The following is a 24,153-nucleotide window of genomic DNA, read 5'->3' on the forward strand; positions in this document are numbered from 1 at the left end:
TGTTTCTAGCTAGAAGTAAAGAGCTTCTCCATAGCTAGAACATGGAGTATTTTATAAATCCATAACTCAATCAGACCATACAAAACTGAGGAAAACATGAGCATCCCATTATGAATTATATAGTGCAAGAACAATTACTGTAACAAGAAATCTACTAATAAGCAATTTTATGTTGTCCTTGAAGCAATAAGCATCTCCTTCTTCTGCTTGTAGTACACAGACATTTGATCATGATTAGGGAGGTTCTGTTTGATTGCTGGGTTTTCCTTAAAGTTGTTAATCCAATTACATAATCTAGGGAAGTCATTGGCATGCAGCACTTTGACACCAACCAGTTGCTCAATGATTCCAAAAGAGGAGGCTATAAATCCCAAGGCTAAGTCAGCCAATCCAATTTCATCTCCACCAAAGAATTTCTTTTCTCCTAGAGCTTGCTCTTCTAAGATCTTGAGTAGGTCTTTGACTTCTTTTGCAGCCTTCTCAAGTTCTTCTCCATCAGCCATAAAGAATGTAACAAATGGAAGGCCCTGCTTGATCGCACAAATTGAAAAGTTCCATTTGATTATTAATGAACGAAAAATGCTAATAATCTACGAAAGTAATACATATTATGTTGTCAAACTGTGAATTTGGATGATGTAAAAATATATAAAATCACCTTTTCGTCTATGAACTTCGTCCAAAAACGCGCTAAGGCTCTCTCGTGAGGGTCATCTGAAAGCAGGGGATTTTGGGGCCAAGTCTCATCAATGTACTCAAGGATCACAGAGGACTCAGCAATAGGTTTCCCATTATGAACAAGCACTGGGATCTTTTTGTGAACTGGGTTATATTGTAAAAGCAAATCACTCTTGTTAGCCAAGTCCTCTTCTATATATTCATATTTCACACCCTTGAGCTCCAGAGCCCATATCACTCTGTAACCATATGGACTAGGCCAAGCTCCAAACAGCTTCACTTCTTCCATTTCTTGTGGAATTGTTTGTGTTCTTCCTCAAGCCCTTGCCCCCATATATATTATGATTCTGGGGAAAAAAAAAAAAAAGCTTTGAAATTTCCTTTTGAATATTAAACGGGATGTCGCATTTGTCTTCTTGGCCACCTTTTGACCAATTGACATGACTTTTCAAGTAGTTTTGAGTGTGGCCCAAGAACACCAATGGTGTTCTGCCTAGTGTAACTCCAATTTTGGATTATATACACGCATTTCTACTTGTCAATTTCTTGGCAAACAAAGAAAAGTATACGAAATGGCCATTCATTTTTTACATAAATTGACTTTACTTACACAAAACAATGTCATTAATGCATAAGAAAAGCTATATTTTATTTTCCAATTTACCCTTAGTTAGAAAAGAACATAAAAAGGCCGAAGAGCAACATTTGTTGCTTCAGCAGGAGATGCATAAACAAAACAAGCTAGTACCTGCTGGTGTAGGATTTGTTATATAATGGCATGCCGTAATGTTATATTAGTTGATGTACTGTTGTTTCTGTGTTTTACTTAATCAATAATCACCAGGAAAAAAGAGCTCGATCAATTTTACATGTATTTTTCATGTCTCCACTTTCTGATTTTTTTTTCCCTTTCACTTACTGTTGACCTTCCCGGCCTTTTACTCGAGCACCGTCATTGTAATCGTCCATTTAAATATATCAATACTTACTAGAGAGATACATCAGATAATATAGAAAATCTTAATCCTTAGAACAAATCGGAGGAAAGTTATCAAACTTATAAGTCGCATCATATATTATATGAATAATAATGAAAAGTCACCCACCCAAAAGAAGTTCTTAAAATGACAGGATTTGAAGACTAAGTAGTTAATTTATATGAATTATTATTACTTGGTCAAACAAGACGGCAAATTATAATTAGTAATCTCCACCTAACCTCGACTGAGAGCCCAAGCAGTTTGAAACTTTGAACTGCACTCAATCAGGTATATACCTATATATATATATACCACCAGAGTAAGAAGATGAACACAAACTAGACGAATATGGAGGAAGTCAAGGTACTAGGGTTCTGGGCAAGTCCATATCCTTACAGGGTTATATGGGCTCTGAAACTCAAGGGTGTCAAATATGAATATGTAGAAGAAGACATATTCAATAAGAGTGATTTGCTTCTTCAGAGTAACCCAGTGCATAAGATGGTTCCAGTGTTTTTTCATGGTGAAAAAACAATTGCAGAGTCCACTGTTATTCTTGAGTACATCGAAGAGACGTGGCCTCAGAACCCTCTGCTACCAAATGACCCTTATGCAAGGGCCATGGCTCGGTTTTGGACGAAGTTCGGAGATGACAAGGTAATCAAATCTCCCTAATCTTTTGGCTTGTTCTCCTCGATTCATATGAAATGTTGTCTTTTCACTGACTGGTTCTTTTGTGTAAGTTAGAGGCAAAACTTTTTGGGATTCCTTAAAACAACTGGAGATGAGCAAGCAAAAGCAGCAAAAGAGGCCCAAGAACTTCTGACAATCTTAGAACAGCATGGCCTTGGGGAGAAAAAGTTTTTCGATGGCAACAAGGTCGGGATGACAGACTTAGCCTTTGGATGGATAGCATTCTGGCTTGAGGCCATCGAAGAAGCAGCTGGTGTACAAGTACTGGAAGTCAATAGCTTCCCTCGCTTGCAGGCATGGATTAAAAATTTCAAGGAAGTTCCTGTGATTAAAGGAAATCATCCCGATAAGAGCCGCCTGTTAGCTTATATGAAACAACTAAGGGAGGTGTATGCCAAGCCAGCAACTTCTTGATATCCAAGTCTTAATATTTCCAGTGTACCGCATGAACCCAATAAGAATAAAGGTTAAAAAATAAATAAAAGTAATAAGCTTCGACATTCCAATAAGAGAATAGTTCCAACAACATCTAGATACCTTTGAAACTCTGCATAAGCTTCACAACCCCTTCATTAACTGCCAAATCATAAAGGTTTATGAAAACGAATTAGCCTTCGCAATATTTTTTCTCTAATCATTGCAATTTGTCGAGGCAGAAATGGGGCGTATGTTCTTTCAACTCATAGACTGCAAGGAGACAGGTTCTGTAAGTGAATACATGCTGGGTTGTGGGGCTAGCTTTGTGTGTTTTTAGCCTTAGCTTCTGACAGCAAAGGTTCAAGTTCACCTTTTCGGTATAGCTTCACAGTATCTGCATATCAGAAAAAAGAGCAACATTAGAATTAAAACATTTTCCCTTTGTTCAACTTCTTTTTTAATCTTTTCACTTTGTGTCACCAGAGATTTTATAACTAGCTAGCATCGCCAACACGAAGATACACAATTTTTTATTCAGAAAGGGAAGAGTTCTTTGTACTGCGTATTTGCTTTTGTATTGAACTTTTGCGTGCACATTGGTCATGTATGTTTTTGTGAGTATTATAATCAGATCCTGTGACCCTACATGGAGTTGAACCCTAAACTTTCCACTCCCTTTTAACACAACAAAGTTTTGCTAAAAAACCAGTGCTATAAAAGATAACAACATTCATGTAAGAATGCCATACCTGTACAACCGCCAATGTGTTTCCCCCCTGCATGGAAAGGAACAAACATGTGAGCTTCTACTGTCATTAAACAGCCAATAAGATAAAAATTAAAATACGACACTTATAATTTACTTCGAAAGCATTAGTTGGTAATATCATTCTTCAGATAGTGCCTATCAGTTAATAAAGAATTTAACTAGAGTAACATAGAAGCCTGATAATCCAATCAGCCCCTGTTGAGAAATCGTACTAAGGATAGAACTAGTACAAAGTCAAAATCTGGAAAACAGCAAACATTTTTTTCTTCTTCTAAAACAGCTTCTACAGTAATAAAGTAAAACAGTGTTGGTCGTATGTCTCACACCTTTACACTGTTGACCATTAACAGGGAGCAAGGGACACAGAAATAAAATCACATTTTTCAAGAAATGACTCCAAGAGATCTCCAAACTGTTAAAGAATCCAAGAAGTTTCATTTCTATTCCAGCATTTTCTCAGTAACCAAACAAAGTGAGAAAAAAAGACAGCAAAAGAGAGTTCAGGGGGTTTCTTTAGTCTTTACTTACTTTTGTATGCAGCCTTGGAGGATGAGATCGAGTGTTTGAAAAAACAACTAAGAAGGGAATATAACCTTGAGATTGAGTTTGGAGAAAAGAATGAAAAACAGGAACATTTGTGTTTGAGAAGAGAATGGAAAAAAGGATTCAGCAAGTCACCTTTTGGTTAACTTTTCAAACTAGATTGATACATCAGATAATATAGAAAATCTTAATCCTTAGAACAAATCGGAGATAAGTTATCAAACTTATAAGTCGCATCATATATTATATGAATAATAATGAAAAGTCACCCACCCTAAAGAAGTTCTGAAAATGACAGGATTTGAAGACTAAGTAGGTAATTTATATGAATTATTATTACTTGGTCAAACAAGACGGCAAATTATAATTAGTAATCTCCACTCCACCTAACCTCTCCTGACTGCCCAAGCAGGTTTGAAACTTTGAACTGCACTCAATCAGGTATATACCTATATATATATACCCACCAGAGTAAGAAGATGAACACAAACTAGACGAATATGGAAGAAGTAAAGGTACTAGGGTACTGGACAAGTCCATATCCTTACAGGGTTATATGGGCTCTGAAACTCAAGGGTGTCAAATATGAATATATAGAAGACGACATATACAATAAGAGTGATTTGCTTCTCCGGAGTAACCCAGTGCATAAGATGGTTCCAGTGTTTTTTCATGGTGGAAAAATAATTGCAGAGTCCACTGTTATTCTTGAGTACATTGAAGAGACGTGGCCTCAGAACCCTCTGCTACCAAATGACCCTTATGCAAGGGCCATGGCTCGGTTTTGGACGAAGTTCGGAGATGACATGGTAATCAAATTTCCCTAATCTTTTGGCTTGTTCTCCTAGATTCATATGAAATGTTACCTTTTCACTGACTGGTTCTTTTGTGTAAGTTAGAGGCCAAACTTTTTTGCGTTCTTTTGGAAAACTGGAGATGAGCAAGCAAAAGCAGTAAAAGACGCCCAAGAACTTATGACAATCTGGGAACAGCAAGGCCTTGGGGAGAAAAAGTTTTTCAACGGTGACGAGATTGGAATGACAGACTTAGCCTTCGGATGGATAGCATTCTGGCTTGAGGCCATGGAAGAAGCAGCTGGTGTACAAGTGCTGGAAGTCAATAGCTTCCTTCGCTTGCAGGCATGGATTAAAAATTTCAAGGAAGTTCCTGTGATTAAAGAAAATCATCCCGATAAGAGCCGCCTGTTAGGCTATATGAAAGAACGAAGGGCGGTACATGTCAAGCCAGCAACTTCTTGATATCCACATGAGCCCAATAAGAAAAAAAGTTCAAAGATAAATAAATGTAATAAGCTTCTACATTCCAATAAGAGAATAGTTCCAACAACATCTGGAGTAGCTTTGAAACTCTGCATAAGCTTCACAAACCCTTCATTAATTTCCAAATCATAAAGGTATATGAAAATGAATTAGCCTTCACAATATCTTTTCTCTTATCAGTAAAATTTGTAGAGGTAGAAATGGAGCGTCCTTTCTTTCAAATCATAGACTAAGGAGATCAGGTTCTGTAAGTGAATACATGCTGAGTTGTGGGGTTAGCTTTGTTTGTTGTCAGATTGTGAAAACCGCGCTAAGGCTCTCATGAGGGTCATCTGAAAGCAGGGGATTTTGGGGCCAAGTCTCATCAATGGGTTTCCCATTATTCCCATTGTGAACAGGCACTGGGGATCTTTTTGTGAACTGGGTTATATTGTAAAAGCAAATCGAAATAACTGCCTACCAAATGGGGCCGTATATATTATATTCGGGGAAAAAAAAGAAGCTTTGAAATTTCCTTTTGGAATATTAAACGGGATGTCGCATTTTTCTTCTTGGCCACCTTTTGACTAATTGACATGACTTTTCAAGTAGTTTTGAGTGTGCCCCAAGAACACCAATGGTGCTATGCCTAGTGTAACTCCAATTTTGGATTATATACACGCATTTCTACTTGTCAATTTCTTGGCAAACAAACAGAAAAGTATACGAAGTGGCCATTTTTTATAATATACGTAAATTAACTTTTGACCTAACCTTTGAACCAAAAGCTTATAAAGACAAACAAAGCTGACCCATTGGTTGGAGCAAGTTAGAAAGAAAGAAAAAACACATCTTTACAGAAAATGGAAGAGGTGAAGCTACTAGGAGCATGGCCTAGTCCCTTTTGCTACAGAGTCATATGGGCTCTAAAGCTAAAGGGTGTTAAGTATGAATATGTGGAAGAAAATCTCATGAACAAGAGTGATCGTCTTTTACAGTATAACCCAGTTCATAAGAAGATCCCGGTGCTCGTTCATGGCGGAAAACCAATCTCAGAGTCCACTGTTATTCTTGAATACATTGAGGAGGTTTGGCCACATAATTCATTGCTTTCAGATGATCCTTATGAGAGGGCCATGGCTCGGTTTTGGATTAAGTTTGGAGAGGACAAGGTACGTGAGACATTTAAATTTGCTCACATGACTTTATTTTTGTTTAAATAAAATATATCACATTATTTGACGAACAAATTTGATGCTGATTTTGCAAAATTCAAAGGCCTAAGACGGAACATTTAAATTTTAATAATGTTTCATGCCCATTTATTTGGATTTTTTTGCCTTTTAATAAGTAGTCACAAAGCCACTATAAAAACCTAGCAAAGAGTAAGCATAGTCTTTTAATATCATGTTTAGCAACATAAATATTCCAATAAGAAAAACAAAACACCAAACAAAATATTGAATTGGGCCTGGTTTGATTTATTCATATATGCTGCATTGGGCCTTGCAGACTGCAATTTTTATTGCATATTTTCAGTCGGTTGGTGAAGAACATGAGAAGGCAAAAAGAGAAGCGCAAGAAGTGTTGAAAACAATAGAAGAACATGGGCTTGGGGAGAAGAAGTTTTTTGGAGGAGACACAATTGGGTTGGCAGACCTGACATTTGGATGGATAGCTGGTTGGCTAGGAGAGATGGAAGAAGCAGCTGGTGTCAAGTTGCTAGAGCCTAATCTGTTCCCTCACTTGCAGACTTGGATCAAAAATTTCAGAGATGTCCCTGTGATCAAAGATAACCTTCCTGAACATGATGGAATGCTGGCCTATTTCAAATCCCTAAGAGAGAAGTTTACTGCATCAGCAAGGACATAGATACATAGTGATTTTAGGATTCGGAAATGGGCTGGCCCGCTCATAGCCGACCGAAATGGGCTTCCACCAATTGGGTTTAGATCGTTTCTTTTCGATCCATGAATCACGAGGCAAATGCTGATTAATTTTAGATGGGTGAGAAAAATAAAGGTGTAAAATAGCCTCTAAACAATGATATTATGTATCAGCTTAACACTAATAGAAATCCCAATAAAAACTTATTATTTGATGCATGGTTTGTTCTGGATTTCTTCTTGTGTCATTATCACTAACTTGCATGCGCTTAGGCATCGTTTGGTTCATGGAAAAAGAGATTTGGAGATGGGAAATCAATTGCTTTCTCATGTTTGATAAGTCCAAGCATAGGAAATCATTGCCTGGCCCATGGGAAAGTAGGGGGGAAAGTGAAGCCATTCTCCAAACTTGGGTTTTGTTTTCCCTCCTCATGGGAAAGTTTGGGAAAATGAGCAATATGAAATAAACATTTTTCATGACCATTTTGTCCCCATTAACAATTTAGAATTACAATATATCATTAACTGCATTCTTTTTTTATTTAATTTAATATGGGTATAATTGAAAATTTATACAAACTTTGTTTTCCATTCCTACTCAAAACAAACATGGAAAAGGAAATAAAGTGATATCTCCCAGTTACTTTCCTAGCATTACCAAACGTATGAAAGGAATCTTCTATTTCCCATCTCTTAGGAAATGACATGGGAAATGATTTCCCCTCAAATTCGTTCCATTAACCAAATGGGGCCTTAGAGAGGCACACTTCCGAGTCTTAAACAAAAGTTGAGAGATACCCCACCCCACCATGTAAGGGAGGTCATATCTTTTTCAATCTTCAATCTTGACCCAAACACCTAAACTCTAAACCAATCCTTAAAAGTTAAAACCATGTACTTGTAGCTCAAGGGTTTAGACTGGTTGGGTATATTTGGGAATGTTAACAACCTTCTTTTGGACTTTATCCCTTTTCCTCATGACATATGTCACATTACTTACACTTAGTGCTCGTTTGGCATTGCTTATTTGTGGTGATAAGTGATTTTTTAAAAATTTTGGGAAGCCCAGCTTGTTCGGTAAACTATGAGAAAATCACTTATTGTTAAAAATTGTTGTGAGAGAAAGCTATAAGGGAAAGCAACTAATGAGATGCTTTCATTTTCTTATTATGCAGGAATCAGTTTCGAAGAAGCGTTGGGTTTAATGATTTTGCGGGAATCAATACCAACAACACTTTTAACAAAAAGTTTACCAAACGCCAAACTGCTTTCTCACACAACAAATCTGACAGTGATTATTTTCACAGCACAGTAGTGCCAAACTAGCCCTTAAAACAATGTCATTAATGCATCAGAAAATCTATCTTTTATTTTCCAATTTACCCTTATCTAATTTTTTTTTACAACTTTCTTATCACCTTGTTAAATAAAACTAAGAAAAAAACACAAAAATCAAACTTATAATCAATCCAATTGTCGTACGATTAGTCTTTTAACAGAAATTTATATATATATATATATATACATCATATATAGCCAATTGCCGGAAATGGATGAGATGGTGAAAACAATTCTTGGAACACCTACATCATTCTAGCCAATTCAACATCAACATACATCACGCGATTACTCTGAAAAAACCCTAGCTGCACACTAGTCCCTTTTCTCCTTGCCAACAACAAACAAGGAAGCTAAGGGGGGGAGGTGGCCACTACTCCTCCTCCCCTCCGCCCATCTTCCCCTTTCTCTCCTCATCTCCCCTTCTTTTTCTCCCACCTTTTCCCTTCCTTTTATCCCCTCTTATCCTTCCCTTCCCCTCTCTAGATAGTCTAGATCTGTTTGGATCTAGGTCAGATTGTCTGTTTGTTTTGTTTGATTATTTTTGCAGTGTTCTAGGTGATTGGTGTTGTCTATGTCTTTGGTTTTATGAATGAATTCTCTTTCTCAAAAAAACAAACATCAACATACATCCAAATTACAGGATTTGAAAACTAAGTAGTAAATTTATATATATGAATTATTATTACTTGGTCAAACAAGACGGCAAATTATGATTAGTAATCTCTACCGAACGTCGACTGAGAGCCCAAGCAGGTTTGAAACTTTGAACTGCACTCAATCAGGTATATACCTATATATACCCACCAGAGTAAGAAGATGAACACAAACTAGACGAATATGGAGGAAGTAAAGGTACTAGGGTTCTGGACAAGTCCATATCCTCACAGGGTTATATGGGCTCTGAAACTCAAGGGTGTCAAATATGAATATATAGAAGAAGACATATACAATAAGAGTGATTTGCTTCTTCAGAGTAACCCAGTGCATAAGAAGGTTCCAGTGTTTTTTCATGGTGGAAAAATAATTGCAGAGTCCACTGTTATTCTTGAGTACATTGAAGAGACGTGGCCTCAGAACCCTCTGCTACCAAACGACCCTTATGCAAGGGCCATGGCTCGGTTTTGGACTAAGTTCTTAGATGACAAGGTAATCAAATTTCCCTGATCTTTTGGCTTGTTCTCCTAGATTCATATAAAATGTTACCTTTTCACTGACTGGTTCTTTTGTCTTGTGTAAGTTAGAAGCCAAACGTTCTTGGGTTCTTTAGGAAAATTGGAGATGAGCAAGCAAAAGCAGTAAAAGACGCCCAAGAAATTATGACAATCTTGGAACAGCATAGCCTTGGGGAGAACAAGTTTTTCAACGGTGACGAGATTGGAATGACAGACTTAGCCTTCGGATTGATAACATTCTGGCTTGAGGTCATGGAAGAAGCAGCTGGTGTACAAGTGCTGGAAGTCAATCGCTTCCCTCGCTTGCAGGCATGGATTAAAAATTTCAAGGAAGTTCCTGTGATTAAAGAAAATCATCCCGATGAGAGCCGCCTGTTAGCCTATATGAAAGAACGAAGGGAGGAGCATGTCAAGAAAGCAACTTCTTGATATCCACATGAACCCAATTAGAATAAAAGTTCAAAGATAAATAAATGTAATAAGCTTCTACATTGTGCTGCACGGTGTTTTGCTCCTCACTCATCTTCTTTGTATGGGGTTCTGCATGCTGTCATCCCTGCTGGACAACCGTCCTATTGAAGATCTTGTGATTTGTTTTCTTTAAGTTGTTTTTATTTCCTTGTGCTGCCCTGGTGGGTGTTCATCCCCGGGTGTATGTGGTTCTGGCCGTCTCTAGTTTGCTATTGAAACCTTTGTATTGACCACAAAAAAAGAAAAAGAAAAGCTTCTACATTCCGATAAGCGAATGGTTCCAACAACATCTAGAGTACCTTTGGAACTCTGCATAAGCTTCACAAACCCTTCAATAACTTCAAAATCATAAAGGTTTTATGAAAATGAATTAGCCTTCACAATATCTTTTCTCTAATCAGTGAAATTTGTAGAGGTAGAATGGAGCGTCCTTTCTTTCAAATCATAGACTGGAAGGAGATCAGGTTCTGTAAGTGAATACATGCTGGGTTGTGCGGCTAGCTTTGTTTGTTGTCAGATTGTGAATTTATATGATGTAAAAATATATAAAATCACCTTTTCGCCTATGAGCTTCGTCAAAAACCGCGCTAAGGCTCTCTCATGAGGGCCATCTGAAAGCAGGGGATTTTGGGGCCAACTCTCATCAATGGGTTTCCCATTGTGAACAGACACTGGGATCTTTTTGTGAACTGGGTTATATTGTAAAAGCAAATCACTCTTGTTAGCCAAGTCCTCTTTTATGTATTCATCTGAAAGCAGGGGATTTTGGGGCCAAGTTCCAAACAGCTTCACTACTTCCATTTCTTGAAATTTCCTTTTGGAATATTAAACGGGATGTCATATTTTTCTTCTTGGCCGCCTGTTGACCAATTGACATGACTTTTCAAGTAATTTTGAGTGTGGCCCAAGAACACCAATGGTGCTCTGCCTAGTGGTTCTATGTTTTAGAGCTCTAGGCGAACATCCTAAATGAGATCTTTTACTTTATATGTATATTTATGTGATTTCTTTTTTGGTAAGTTAAAAAAATATTTTATAAACTCAAATTCACAATTGTAACATAAAAGAAATGATGAATATGTAATTTACACAACAATTTTATAAAATGCATCAAAACATCACTTAAATGTCACTCGTCTTGTATTTTTCGATTCAAAAGTATCAATTAACACAATCAAGTTTTTCTACCATTGTATTTTTCCGTTTCCTAATTGATTCAACTAGGTTAATTGATTTAAGCTAAGTTTTATATATAAAAGAGGTCTTTATTGAGTTTCCTTTTTTTGATTCTGAATTGAGTAATTGGGCAATTTTTTATTTTTTTATTTACAATGAGTGGGCCTTTATTGAGTTTACTCTTTTTAATTTTGAATAGAATAATTAGGTAAGTTTTATTTATTTATTTATATTTACAATAATTGGTTTGGCGATAACATAATATTTATATAATATATATTTTAAATAATATAGGAACCTCCCAATTTGAGGGCCCTAGAAAGCTGCCTTACCTGCTTGTGCCGAGGGTCTCCCCTAACTCCAATACATGAATTTCTACTTGTCAATTTTCTTGGCAAACAAATAGAAAACTGACAAACTTGATAGCATTATTCATTGTATATGCCGGGTCAATTAAGTAAGTTTAAATACCAAATTAACTGTTGACCTAACCACTGAACCAAAAGCTTATAAAGACAAACGAAGGTAATCCATTGGTGGGAGCAAGTTAGAAAGAAAGAAAAAACACATCTTTACAAAAATGGAAGTGAAGCTACTAGGAGCATGGCCTAGTCTCTTTTGCTACAGAGTCATATGGGCTCTAAAACTAAAGGGTGTTAAGTATGAATATGTGGAAGAAAATCTTGTGAACAAGTGATTGTCTTTTACAGTACAACCCAGTTCATAAGAAGATCCCAGTGCTCGTTTATGGCGGAAAACCAATATTAGAGTCCACTGTTATTCTTGAATACATTGAGGAGGTTTGGCCACATAATCCATTGCTTTCAGATCCTTGTGAGAGGACCATGGCTCTGTTTGGATTAAGTTTGGAGAGGACAAGGTGAGACATTTAAAGTTTTTCACATGACTTTATTTGTGTTTAAATGAAACATATCACATTATTTGGCGAAAACAAATTTGATGCAGATTTTGCAAAATTCTAAGGCATAAGACGGAACATTTAATATAATCTTTCAAGCACATATATATTTGTATTTTTTTTTCTTTTGATAAATAGTCACAAAACCATTGTAAAAACCTAGCAAAGAGTAAATTTAGTCTTTTAATATCATGTTTAGCAACATAAAGATTCTATTAATGTATAAGAAAAAAAAACACCAAACAAAATATTGAATTGGGCCTGGTTTCATTTGTTCATATCTCTGTTTCATTGGGACTTACAATTTTTATTGCACATTTTCAATCGATTGGTGAAGAACATGAGAAGCAAAAAGAGAAGCGCAAGAAGTGTTGAAAACAATAGAAGAACATGAACTTGGGGAGGAGAAGTTTTTTGGAGGAGACACAATTGGGTTGGCAGACCTGACATTTGGATGGATAGCTGGTTGGCTAGGAGAGATGGAAGAAGCAGCTGGTGTCAAGTTGCTACAGCCTAATATGTTTCCTCACTTGCATACTTGGATAAAAAACTTTGGAGATGTCCCTGTGATCAAAGAGAACCTTCCTGAACATGATGGAATGCTGGCCTATTTCAAATCCCAAGGAGAGAAGTTTACTGCCACAACAACATGATAGATACAAGTCATTCCATTGTGAGGGTCTTATTTATTAACCGTTTAACTAATCAATTCGATTCAACAGTCAATAAATAGGGTGGCCTTAGTTAAGGCCTCACTATAGAATTCTACCATCAGACACATGATTTTAGGATTCGGCAATGGGCCAGCTCGCTCATAGCCACGGCCAGAAATGGGTTTTGACCCATTGGGTTTAGATCGTTTATTTTCAATTCACGGATCACGAGGCAAATGATGATTAAAGGGGTAATATAGCCTCTAAACAATGATATTATGTATCAGCTTATCACTAATAGAAGTTATAGAATGCCAATAAAAACTTACTATTTTATGCAGTGTTTGGTCTGGATTTGTTCTTGTGACATTATCACTTATGTACATATACTTTAGATGCACACTTCCGGGTCTTAACAAAAGTTGAGAGACACCTCATAATGGCGGATTCAGAATTCGAAAGTTGGCCGGGTGAAAGTTATATTAAAAACTCGACGGTAGAATTGAATTTCATTAATAAACATAGAAAAATATACATAGTCAATAAACGTAATGAACATTACCTTTAAAATACATTTTTATACATAAATAAAAGCTTATATAAAAACAAAAACAACAAATAAGTCCACCCATGCACCCCACGTAGGTCCGCCCATGCACCCCACCCATGTAAAGGAGGTCATATCTTTTTCAGTCTTCAATCTTGACCCAAACACCTAAGGATATCATACTTTATACAGTGTCATATGGAAAAACCAATTTCGCCACCAATCCTTCAAACCATGTACTTGTAGCTCAAGCAGGTAACCAAGTTGGCTGGTTGGGTATAAGTACATCTAGAAACCCAGAGCACAACATAACAAAAATGGCAGAAGTGAAATTACTAGGAGCTTGGCCTAGTCCATATGTTAACAGGGTTATATGGGCACTAAAACTCAAGGGTGTGGAATATGAGCATGTAGAAGAGGATGTGTTATTCAACAAGAGTGATCAGCTTCTGAAGTATAATCCAGTGCATAAGAAAGTTCCTGTGCTTGTTCATGATGGGAAACCAATTGCAGAGTCCATTGTCATTCTTGAGTACATTGAAGAGGCATGGCCACACAACCCCCTGCTTCCAAAAGACCTTCACCAAAGAGCCGAAGCTCGGTTCTGGGCAAAGTTTGGAGAGGACAAGGTAATCAATCACTCTCAACAGTTTGGTATGTTATGTTTTCAAAATAATTGGATACATGAATGAATTTTTATATGAATATTTAAATATTTAAATATATATGTTTGTGACATCGACTGTCTAACAACATAACATGTTTATACATGAACGCGAACTAACTCATTTGTTTTGTGTAACGCAGAACCGAGCTTTTTTGGGCTTCTTTTTTGTGACTGGAGAAGAACAAGTGAAAGCAGTCAAAGAAGCGCAGGAAAGTCTTGGAATCTTGGAAGAGCATGCCCTAGGAAACAAGAAGTTCTTCGGCGGTGACGAGATTGGATTGGCTGATTTGGCATTCGGGTGGATAGCTTGGTGGCTGGAAGTCCTGGAGGAAGCAGCTGGGGTTAAGGTGCTGGAAGCTGACAGCTTTCCTCGCTTGAAGGCATGGATGCAAAGCTTCAAGGAGTTTCCCACAATCAAAGAGAGCCTTCCAGATCGCAGTGGAATGTTGACCTACTACAAAGGCCGAAGAGCAACACATGTTGCTTCAGCAGCAGATGCATAAACAAAACAAGCTAGTACCTGCTGGTGTAGGATTTGTTATATAATGGCATGCCGTAATGTTATATTAGTTGATGTACTGTTGTTTCTGTATTTTACTTAATCAATAATCACCAGGAAAAAAGAGCCCGATCAATTTTACATGTATTTTTCATGTCTCCACTTTCTGATTTTTTTTTTTTCCCTTTCACTTACTGTTGACCTTCTCGGCCTTATACTTGAGCACCGTCATTGTAATCGTCCATTTAAATGTATCAATACTTACTAGAGAGATACATCCGATAAGGGACTTTCTCTATTGCGAAGTGCTAGTGTGCGGAGTGAATGCGGACTTCTATTTGTCACCGGTAGATTCCTTGTACGCTGTAGATTTAAAACATCATTGAGAACTTCTATTTCTATCAAAGCTTTTCAGTCTTTTGGTAAGAGCCATGATTTCCCGCACTTACACCTCCAATCTACTAACCTCTGTTTCTTTCTTCCACCACAACACCTTCTCTTCTCTGTGCTTTCATCCCTAGCAATATCACAGCTGCTCCTCCAGGTTATAATATTTTTATTTATTCTTTTCAACACCTTCTCTTCCGTGTGTTCTCATCCCTGGCAATATCACAGCTGCTCCTTCAGGTTAGAATATTTTTATTTCTTCTTTTTTTTTTTTTTTTGCTTTATGATATATGGGTATTTTCCATTTTGCTTATACAAAGTTTTCTGATTTTCTTATGGTATGGGATTGTTTACTAAAAAGATTTGGGTTTCGTGGGAAATCACGAAGGTTGGAATCGGAAAAACAGAAAGCACTGATGTATGGGTTAAATGGATTTGGCTACTAATTGGTCTCTGTTTTTGTATGATTTTGGCTAAGTTATTCTATTTCGTTTTCTGGTTGAAAGTTCATCTAATTCAAGTTTGAAATGCACTTACAGAGTATAATTAAACAACAGATCAGCCAGGGTCATATAAAAAAAATCCTACCCAGCAGTACAACACCTCACCAAACTCAAAACGAAACAAAAGTGAGCCAAGTTCATACGAAGACCAAGTAAAACCCAAACCCAAATCAGGGAGGATATCCCTATAAAAAGAAATAGAAAATTAATGTAGAGAAGAAGGGAAATGACGTATTGCATATACAGAGTCACAGATAGCAATTGATGAAAGCATCAGATGAAGGCACAGGGAAGAGAAGGTGTTGTGGTGGAAGAAAGAAACAGAGGTTAGTAGATTGGAGGTGTAAGCGCGGGAAATTTTGGCTCTTACCAAAAGACTGAAAAGCTCTAATAGAAATAGAAGTTCTCAATGATGCTTTAAATCTACAGCGTACAAGGAATCTAACGGTGACAAATAGAAGTCCGCATCCACTCCAATAGAGAAAGTCCCCATCAGATAATATAGAAAACCTTAATCCTTAGAACAAATCGGATTCATCATATATTATATGAATAATAATGAAAAGTCACCCACCCTAAAGAAGTTCTGAAAATTACAGGATTTGAAGACTAAGTAGTAAATTTATATGAATTATTATTACTTGGTCAAACAATACGGCAAATTATAATTAGTAATCTCCACCTAACCTCTACTGATATCTTGGAGCCCAAGCAGGTTTGAATTGCACTCAATCAGGTATATATATATATACCCACCAGAGTAAGAAGATGAACACAAACTAAACCAATATGGAGGAAGTCAAGGTACTAGGATTCTGGGCAAGTCCATATGCTTACAGGGTTATATGGGCTCTGAAACTCAAGAGTGTCGAATATGAATATGTAGAAGAAGACATATTCAATAAGAGTGATTTGCTTCTTCATTGTAACCCAGTGCATAAGAAGGTTCCAGTGTTTTTTCATGGTGAAAAAACAATTGCAGAGTCCACTGTTATTCTTGAGTACATTGAAGAGACGTGGCCTCAGAACCCTCTGCTACCAAATGACCCTTATGCAAGGGCCATGGCTCGGTTTTGGACGAAGTTCGGAGATGACAAGGTAATCAAATCTCCCTAATATTTTGGCTTGTTCTCCTCGATTCATATGAAATGTTACCTTTTCACTGACTGGTTCTTTTGTGTAAGTTAGAGGCAAAACTTTTTCGGATTCCTTAAAAAAACTGGAGATGAGCAAGCAAAAGCAGCAAAAGAGGCCCAAGAACTTCTGACAATCATAGAACAGCATGGCCTTGGGGAGAAAAAGTTTTTCAATGGCAACAAGGTCGGGATGACAGACTTAGCCTTTGGATGGATAGCATTCAGCCTTGAGGCCATGGAAGAAGCAGCTGGTGTACAAGTACTGGAAGCCAATAGCTTCCCTCGCTTGCAGGCATGGATTAAAAATTTCAAGGAAGTTCCTGTGATTAAAGGAAATCATCCCGATAAGAGCCGCCTGTTAGCTTATTTGAAACAACTAAGGGAGGTGTATGTCAAGCCAGCAACTTCTTGATATCCAAGTTTTAATATTTCCAAAGTGTACCACATGAACCCAATAAGAATAAAGGTTAAAAAATAAATAAAAGTAATAAGCTTCTACATTCCAATAAGAGAATAGTTCCAACAACATCTAGATACCTTCGAAACTCTGCATAAGCTTCACAAACCCTTCATTAACTGCCAAATCATAAAGGTTTATGAAAACGAATTAGCCTTCGCAATATTTTTTCTCTAATCATTGCAATTTGTCGAGGCAGAAATGGGGCGTATGTTCTTTCAACTCATAGACTGCAAGGAGACAGGTTCTGTAAGTGAATACATGCTGGGTTGTGGGGCTAGCTTTGTGTGTTTTTAGCCTTAGCTTCTGACAGCAAAGGTTCAAGTTCACCTTTTCGGTATAGCTTCACAGTATCTGCATATCAGAAAAAAGAGCAACATTAGAATTAAAACATTTTCCCTATGTTCAACTTCTTTTTTAATCTTTTCACTTTGTGTCACCAGAGATTCTATAACTAGCTAGCATCGCCAACACGAAGATACACAATATTTTTTATTCAGAAAGGGAAGAGTTCTTTGTACTGCGTATTTGCTTGTGTATTGAACTTTTGCGTGCAAATTGATCATGTATGTTTTTATGAGTATTATAATCAGATCCTGTGACCCTACATGGAGTTGAACATTAAACTTTCCACTCCCTTTTAACTCAACAAAGTTCTGCTAAAAAACCAGTGCTATAAAAGACAACAACATTCATGTCAGAATACCATACCTGTACAACCGCCAATGTGTTTCCCCCCTGCATGGAGAGGAACAAACATGTGAGCTTCTACTATCATTAAACAGCCAATAAGATAGAAATTAAAATATGACAAACTTATAATGTACTTCGAAAACATTAGTTGGTAATATCATTCTTCAGATAGTGCCTATCAGTTAATAAAGAATTTAACTAGAGTAACATAGAAGCCTGATAATCCAATCAGCCCCTGTTGAGAAATCGTACTAAGGATAGAACTAGTATAAAGTCAAAATCAGGAAAACAGCAAACATTTTTTTCTTCTTCTAATAGCACTTTATTATATTGCCCAATCTTACATTTATAACCATTTCGATATTTAGAAGTAACAGCTTCTACAGTAATAAAGTAAAACAGTGTTGGTCGTATGTCTCACACCTTTACACTGTTGACCATTAACAGGGAGCAAGGGACAGAGAAATAAAATCACATTTTTCAAGAAATGACTGCAAGAGATCTCCAAACTGTTAAAGAATCCAAGAAGTTTCATTTCTATTCCAGCATTTTCTCAGTAACCAAACAAAGTGAGAAAAAAAGACAGCAAAAGAGAGTTCAGGGGGTTTCTCCAGTCTTTACCTACTTTTGTATGCAGCCTTGGAGGATGAGATTGAGTGTTTGAAAAAACAACTAAGAAGGGAATATAACCTTGAGATTGAGTTTGGAGAAAAGAATGAAAAACAGGAACATTTGTGTTTGAGAAGAGAATGGAAAAAAGGATTCAGCAAGTCACCTTTTGGTTAACTTTTCAAACTTTTAATAAAATAAAATAAAAAACTACCCCAAACCACATATGTATAATATCTAGACTTGATTTTAGATTTGGCGGTGAAGACAAACAATTTGTTGATCAAAGAGTATGTTATTTATCAACAACGGGTACTTCCAATATATACTTATTGAATTTATTGTTGCACTTATCAAATGACACACTCAACGAACTACAGTTCCTAAAGAGTATCAAGGACAATTGAATTTGTATAAAAATTGCAATAAACATCATGTTAAGATACTATATCGAAGAAATACTTTTACTAAGCTACCCAGAGCTGCGGCCTAGGGTAGCCTAAACGGGGGTCCGCCCTTGAATCCATAATGTGTATATTAATGCAGGTCTCTTCATTTGAGCAGAGAAAAACATAATTGAGATGGTTTAGGTTAACCACTAAGAATCACAAAGAGCGTTGCTTACCAATAAAAACATTCGGGACAGTATGTTGTCCTGTTAGCCTCTCCAATACCTTTTGCAGCTGTGGCCCTTGGGGACCTGAAGGAGAGAAATGGCTTTCGAATTTAAGCACAATTCGATCAAGTCTAAAGACAAAAGTGATAAAACAGAGTAGGAATCAAACAATGCTTCTCAACATTCAAACTAAGCCAAACAGAAACATACCCTATCAAATTGGGGAGAAACAGAAACCTATGAATTTTGTGTACAAAAGCACACGTATTTTCTTAATTCTAGAAACATATTATCTCGATCATTGCACAAGCCAGAAACTTTCGGTTTCATAAGGTGAATGGAGCTCAACAATTTGTTCGTTTGTATGCATAATCAGCTTCAAATTTTCCATTCAAACTGTTCTACTACATTTGGGGCACAGAAAACTGAGGCTAAATTATCAAATTACATTAAATCTAAAAGGACATAACTGCACACTCGAGAATTCACGCAAGCAAAAGACTTAGAACGCATTTTCATCCGTCAAACATCTAAACTGAAATTTGATAACAAAAACAAAGCTGCATATTGTTGGCATTTTATGGAGAGCAAGAAAGCATACCAAGTTCATCCAATTCAATGACCATCGGCTCCACACCAAGCCTTTTGAACAACGATTTCACCTCAGAGGAGTACCTTCAACCCAATTTCGAACAAACCCATTTCAAATTTCTCAAAAAGAAACCAAATTGACAAAGCAATCAACATGAAAATTGAAAATTTACGAAATCCAATAGTAATGGGGATTTGATGAGATGTATGTACTCACGAACACCACGTTTTGGAATAGACAACAACTGGGTTCTCATCGACCGTCTTCTTCACGCTCTCTTCGAGCCGAGAACCGAAAGAGGAAGCCATGGCCTTAACAGAGAAGGATCTCCATCTTCTTGAGCCATTGATGCTGAAAAGGCTGATGCTTGAGCTACCTCTTGGGCTGCAATTGTTGCTCAAAGGAGCAGAGCAAATGGAGGACTTGTTTGTAGAAGAAAGAATGCGAGCAGAATTTAGAGAAACAGATGCGAAATTGGTGATGTTAGACGAGACTGCCATTGTTGCTGTCTCGCTTCAGCTTTCTTGGAGCTTTTTGTTTATTTTTTTTGTTTGGGCAAATCCCCTGCTCTTGCTTGATTCTCCTTCCTTTTTGGCTTTTTCTTATTTGGGTTTTTGACTATTAGGGGTGTATTCAATTAAGGATGGTGTATTCAATTAAGATTTTAATGGATTATTTTGAAGCTTAAAAGTACAGCAGTATTCAATTAGGATTTTTAAGTAAACAATAAAAGTCTGGTGGTATTCAATTAGGATTTTTAAATAATCAATACAAGTCCGATGGTATTCAATTAGGACTTTTAATAGATAAGAAAAAGTACTGTGGTATTCAAAAACTTACTGATTTTAATGTATTTCATTAAATGGTCTATTGTGTGAGACTTTTGAGTGTGTGATATATATACCAAATCACATAACAAATCACACCCTCCTATGCATGATTCTCAAATATGCTCTCATACTTTTTCTTCCCCGTTATTTTTTCATGCCTTTTATTGTATATAAAAAAAAAAAAATTCATAAGAGAGACGATAAAGGGTCCACATCACAGCACAGTCCCCCTTTTTCCTCCTTTCCCTCTTCCTTTTTTTTTTTCTTCTAATTTTTTCTTTCTTTCCTCCTCCCTCCCCTGACCCCTCTTTCTCCTTCGCACTCTCCTCTCTCCCTCAGTGTTTAGTAAACAACCACCAATTTTAGATGATGAAAGTTGCAAACCAATTTTGTAAAACCTCTTCCGTTGGTTATTCAAATGGGAAGATCCAAGTAAAACGAAGGTCTTTATCTATTGAACAAAGCGCTACTACGTTCAAATTATGTGTAATGGCATGGACCATTAAATATCATATTATGTGTAACGGCTGAAAGAAACTAGAACCAAAATAAATCAGTTTTTTGATTCCATACCTAATATGATATTTAATGGTCCATGCCATTACACATAATTTGAACGTAGTAGCGCTTTGTTCAATAGATAAAGACCTTCGTTTTACTTGGATCTTCCCATTTGAATAACCAACGGAAGAGGTTTTACAAAATTGGTTTGCAACTTTCATCATCTAAAATTGGTGGTTGTTTACTAAACACTGAGGGAGAGAGGAGAGTGCGAAGGAGAAAGAGGGGTCAGGGGAGGGAGGAGGAAAGAAAGAAAAAATTAGAAGAAAAAAAAAAGGAAGAGGGAAAGGAGGAAAAAGGGGGACTGTGCTGTGATGTGGACCCTTTATCGTCTCTCTTATGAATTTTTTTTTTTTATATACAATAAAAGGCATGAAAAAATAACGGGGAAGAAAAAGTATGAGAGCATATTTGAGAATCATGCATAGGAGGGTGTGATTTGTTATGTGATTTGGTATATATATCACACACTCAAAAGTCTCACACAATAGACCATTTAATGAAATACATTAAAATCAGTAAGTTTTTGAATACCACAGTACTTTTTCTTATCTATTAAAAGTCCTAATTGAATACCATCGGACTTGTATTGATTATTTAAAAATCCTAATTGAATACCACCAGACTTTTATTGTTTACTTAAAAATTCTAATTGAATACTGCTGTACTTTTAAGCTTCAAAATAATCCATTAAAATCTTAATTACCCTCCTTAGTTTTCAGGTTCTTTGAGATTCACTGACAGATGAAAAGTGAAAACAGGAACTGGGTTGCTGCCATTGGTTTAAGTTTAAGCCTTTGGCAGTTGGACTACATTTGTGGAAGTTTCAGCCACAGAAGCCATGCATATCATATCCTGCAGTTAGCTATGGGCTGATGGGCCTTCAAAGATGAAAGATTGGTTTTTTATATATTGTTTTTTGGGTAAAAAAGATTGGGTTTTAGTTGTGTATCTTGATCACAATCTGGGCCTAGTCGGCTATCGTCATAAATGATAGTTAGGCTTAGGCTTCCTTTTCCTACAAAGAATGGATAGATACTTGGATATTTTTCAGTAAAAAAAAACCACAGATTATAATCAATGGTAGTTTTTGTGTTTTACAATCCAGTATTCCTTTTCATTTTAAGCCACAGATCGTAACCATTTTGGTTGTACAATTATAGCAGGTTTTGTCTTCTCAATATATATGATGAAACATGATCTCAGCTACTGCATTTCTACAGACTCTTCAAACCAGCTGTGATATATTGTATGTTCTTGAAGGACACAATAGGCAACGTACCTATTTCCCACATTTATTTTTCCCTTCATTGCACCTTCATCAGATATACATGTATATATGTCAGGCCAAAACTTGAGTAATGATAATAGCACATTTATGAATGCTGTCTCTATGTCTGGCAAGACTTGTTGCATGGCCAGTCTCATTGCTGTCTGGTTTCAGGTTTTGGTTGCCATGGATCCATATATCCACAACCTTAATTATGAACAGGCAGTTTATGTCCCAAATTGGACAAGATAAAAGAAAAGGATGGGCTGCCAACTCAGGGTGCCAAGTAAGAGGTTACAACCTGAGTTGAAGAAGCTTGAGTTTGTCTATCCAACCTGGATATACTCATAAGAATCTTTGCTGTTTACCTCCATGCGTTTAATACATGTTTCTGAATGCTGGACTTTGATCTCTCTAAGTTATGTGTTGTCAAAATCAAGTTTCTTGAATTATTTGTCATCTGAAGAATAGATAAACTTGGAGGAGTCTCCATTGATAACGTCAAGAATAATTTTGATATAACCATAGTAGTTTGGGTTGATTAAAGCAAATGATATAGAAGGAATTAGGACTCGTTTGGGAGTGATTCTAGATATGTCAATATCCAGCATCACTCCTAAATGAGAACTCAAAATCGCTTACTTAAAGTGATTATATGGAGAAACACGTGAGAGCTGCTTCTCCCCATAATTGATTCTGGCCCTCCCAAAATCACTACCAAAATGCCTTATATGAAATATCTGAATTGAATTAAAAGAAAAGTTCGTTGTGATTGTGGGAAAGGAAATCATGAGATGAACGAAATATGGAAGGGTATCTGTCTGAGTATGTGACAGCATCTTACAAACACAACGTACCATCCAGCAAACGATTGCACCAGTCAATTCAATTGTACTTAAAAAGAGTACTAAAACAGTTGATGCAGCTGGACACAGACACTGCAGCTTAATTTTCTGCCCGTTCATAGTTGATACTGATTTATCAGAAGGTTTATAGCCCAAACGAAGTGTTGCATTTCCTGTGATACTTCTTTTACTTTAGGATGCAGATCCTACGGATGATCCTTTTAGGTCCACCAACTCAGCCTGCAATAGACACAACATGTGAAGGAACAAATTCTGATTTTACAAGCTCCAATGGTTTGTGCAAGCAGAAGAAAAATGGGCCCTTGGCCCCTTCAAGTGATGGGATTGTGGCAATGAAGAAATGTGGCCATCCCATGTGTTATTTTAGTGTTACTGGCAGAAAATGTCTCTTGGCAGAAGAACAGAGAGAAGAGGACAAAAAACTGGAGCTGTTATCCGCAGTCAGGTTTTTGAGGAAAGCTCAGTTGCTGGTGAGTTTAGGTTGTGGTGGTGGAAAAGCATCAATATTCAGTTCAAATCCTTTATGGGATTTTGAATCCTTAGCATGGGGCACTCATGTGAGGTGTTTCTAGTCTGCGTTTCGTATGGTGAAGAACAAAAGCCTTTTGCCTGCGGCTCATACTGTTTTTGACTCAATGGACATTGTTCTCTGTGTCCCATGTTTTCTTTTCCAAATATTTTTGCTCATTTTAATTCTTATGGTGAGCTTTCATGTGCTACTTTACAGTGCAGCAGAATGCAAAAGTTATTAAAAATCTATTATGTTGATGTGCTTCAGTCATATGATTTAGAAAGTTAAAGATTTCAAAACATCTGATAGAAAAACAAAAACAAAAAGTATGGATTCCTCTTCCATGTTATTTAATTTTAAGGTCAGAGCCCGGTTTGGTGTAGAGATATTCACCTAATCCTCTAGGTCAGAGCCTGGTTTTTATACTTGTTGCATCCTTCATCAATAATAAA

The 24,153-nt window shown here is 36.8% G+C and overlaps 8 protein-coding genes and 1 long non-coding RNA gene across 9 annotated transcripts; 6 read left to right on the forward strand and 3 right to left on the reverse strand.

Annotated features, from left to right (window-relative positions):
- Nucleotides 1-86: 86 nt before the first annotated feature.
- On the reverse strand, nucleotides 87-1,002 carry LOC110750097 (putative glutathione S-transferase). Its single transcript, XM_021950371.2, has 2 exons — nucleotides 659-1,002; nucleotides 87-527 (listed from the first exon to the last, which is right to left on the reverse strand). Exons 1-2 carry the CDS (start codon nucleotides 965-967, stop codon nucleotides 168-170), a joined length of 669 nt encoding a protein of 222 aa, XP_021806063.1. The 5' UTR covers nucleotides 968-1,002; the 3' UTR covers nucleotides 87-167.
- Nucleotides 1,003-1,981: 979 nt separating this feature from the next.
- Nucleotides 1,982-3,163, forward strand: LOC110750091 (putative glutathione S-transferase). The gene is made up of 2 exons (XM_021950360.2): nucleotides 1,982-2,315; nucleotides 2,406-3,163. The coding sequence occupies exons 1-2, from the start codon at nucleotides 2,007-2,009 to the stop codon at nucleotides 2,763-2,765; spliced, it is 669 nt and encodes a 222-aa protein (XP_021806052.2). The 5' UTR covers nucleotides 1,982-2,006; the 3' UTR covers nucleotides 2,766-3,163.
- Nucleotides 2,428-4,557, reverse strand: LOC148292669 (uncharacterized). Its single transcript, XR_015826448.1, has 2 exons — nucleotides 3,518-4,557; nucleotides 2,428-3,162 (listed from the first exon to the last, which is right to left on the reverse strand). It is a non-coding gene; the product is annotated as an uncharacterized LOC148292669 (long non-coding RNA).
- LOC110750087 (putative glutathione S-transferase) lies at nucleotides 4,550-5,860 on the forward strand. The gene is made up of 2 exons (XM_021950357.2): nucleotides 4,550-4,889; nucleotides 4,980-5,860. The coding sequence occupies exons 1-2, from the start codon at nucleotides 4,581-4,583 to the stop codon at nucleotides 5,337-5,339; spliced, it is 669 nt and encodes a 222-aa protein (XP_021806049.1). The 5' UTR covers nucleotides 4,550-4,580; the 3' UTR covers nucleotides 5,340-5,860.
- Nucleotides 5,861-6,150: 290 nt separating this feature from the next.
- Nucleotides 6,151-7,443, forward strand: LOC110750088 (putative glutathione S-transferase). The gene is made up of 2 exons (XM_021950358.2): nucleotides 6,151-6,511; nucleotides 6,852-7,443. The coding sequence occupies exons 1-2, from the start codon at nucleotides 6,203-6,205 to the stop codon at nucleotides 7,209-7,211; spliced, it is 669 nt and encodes a 222-aa protein (XP_021806050.2). The 5' UTR covers nucleotides 6,151-6,202; the 3' UTR covers nucleotides 7,212-7,443.
- Nucleotides 7,444-8,792: 1,349 nt separating this feature from the next.
- Nucleotides 8,793-10,470, forward strand: LOC110750085 (putative glutathione S-transferase). Its single transcript, XM_021950355.2, has 2 exons — nucleotides 8,793-9,712; nucleotides 9,808-10,470. Exons 1-2 carry the CDS (start codon nucleotides 9,404-9,406, stop codon nucleotides 10,165-10,167), a joined length of 669 nt encoding a protein of 222 aa, XP_021806047.1. The 5' UTR covers nucleotides 8,793-9,403; the 3' UTR covers nucleotides 10,168-10,470.
- A 3,252-nt stretch (nucleotides 10,471-13,722) lies between these two features.
- On the forward strand, nucleotides 13,723-14,864 carry LOC110750084 (glutathione transferase GST 23-like). Its single transcript, XM_021950354.2, has 2 exons — nucleotides 13,723-14,133; nucleotides 14,312-14,864. Exons 1-2 carry the CDS (start codon nucleotides 13,822-13,824, stop codon nucleotides 14,672-14,674), a joined length of 675 nt encoding a protein of 224 aa, XP_021806046.1. The 5' UTR covers nucleotides 13,723-13,821; the 3' UTR covers nucleotides 14,675-14,864.
- A 1,388-nt stretch (nucleotides 14,865-16,252) lies between these two features.
- Nucleotides 16,253-17,508, forward strand: LOC110750086 (glutathione transferase GST 23-like). Its single transcript, XM_021950356.2, has 2 exons — nucleotides 16,253-16,658; nucleotides 16,749-17,508. The coding sequence occupies exons 1-2, from the start codon at nucleotides 16,350-16,352 to the stop codon at nucleotides 17,106-17,108; spliced, it is 669 nt and encodes a 222-aa protein (XP_021806048.2). The 5' UTR covers nucleotides 16,253-16,349; the 3' UTR covers nucleotides 17,109-17,508.
- GRXC5 (Glutaredoxin family protein) lies at nucleotides 17,152-20,260 on the reverse strand. Its single transcript, XM_021950359.2, has 5 exons — nucleotides 19,880-20,260; nucleotides 19,673-19,746; nucleotides 19,081-19,155; nucleotides 17,865-17,891; nucleotides 17,152-17,507 (listed from the first exon to the last, which is right to left on the reverse strand). Exons 1-5 carry the CDS (start codon nucleotides 20,161-20,163, stop codon nucleotides 17,431-17,433), a joined length of 537 nt encoding a protein of 178 aa, XP_021806051.1. The 5' UTR covers nucleotides 20,164-20,260; the 3' UTR covers nucleotides 17,152-17,430.
- Between the last annotated feature and the right edge of the window lie 3,893 nt (nucleotides 20,261-24,153).

This window comes from Prunus avium, chromosome 8 (assembly GCF_965620075.1).
Source record: "Prunus avium chromosome 8, drPruAviu1.hap1.1, whole genome shotgun sequence".
In the NCBI taxonomy this organism is placed as follows: Eukaryota; Viridiplantae; Streptophyta; class Magnoliopsida; order Rosales; family Rosaceae; genus Prunus; species Prunus avium.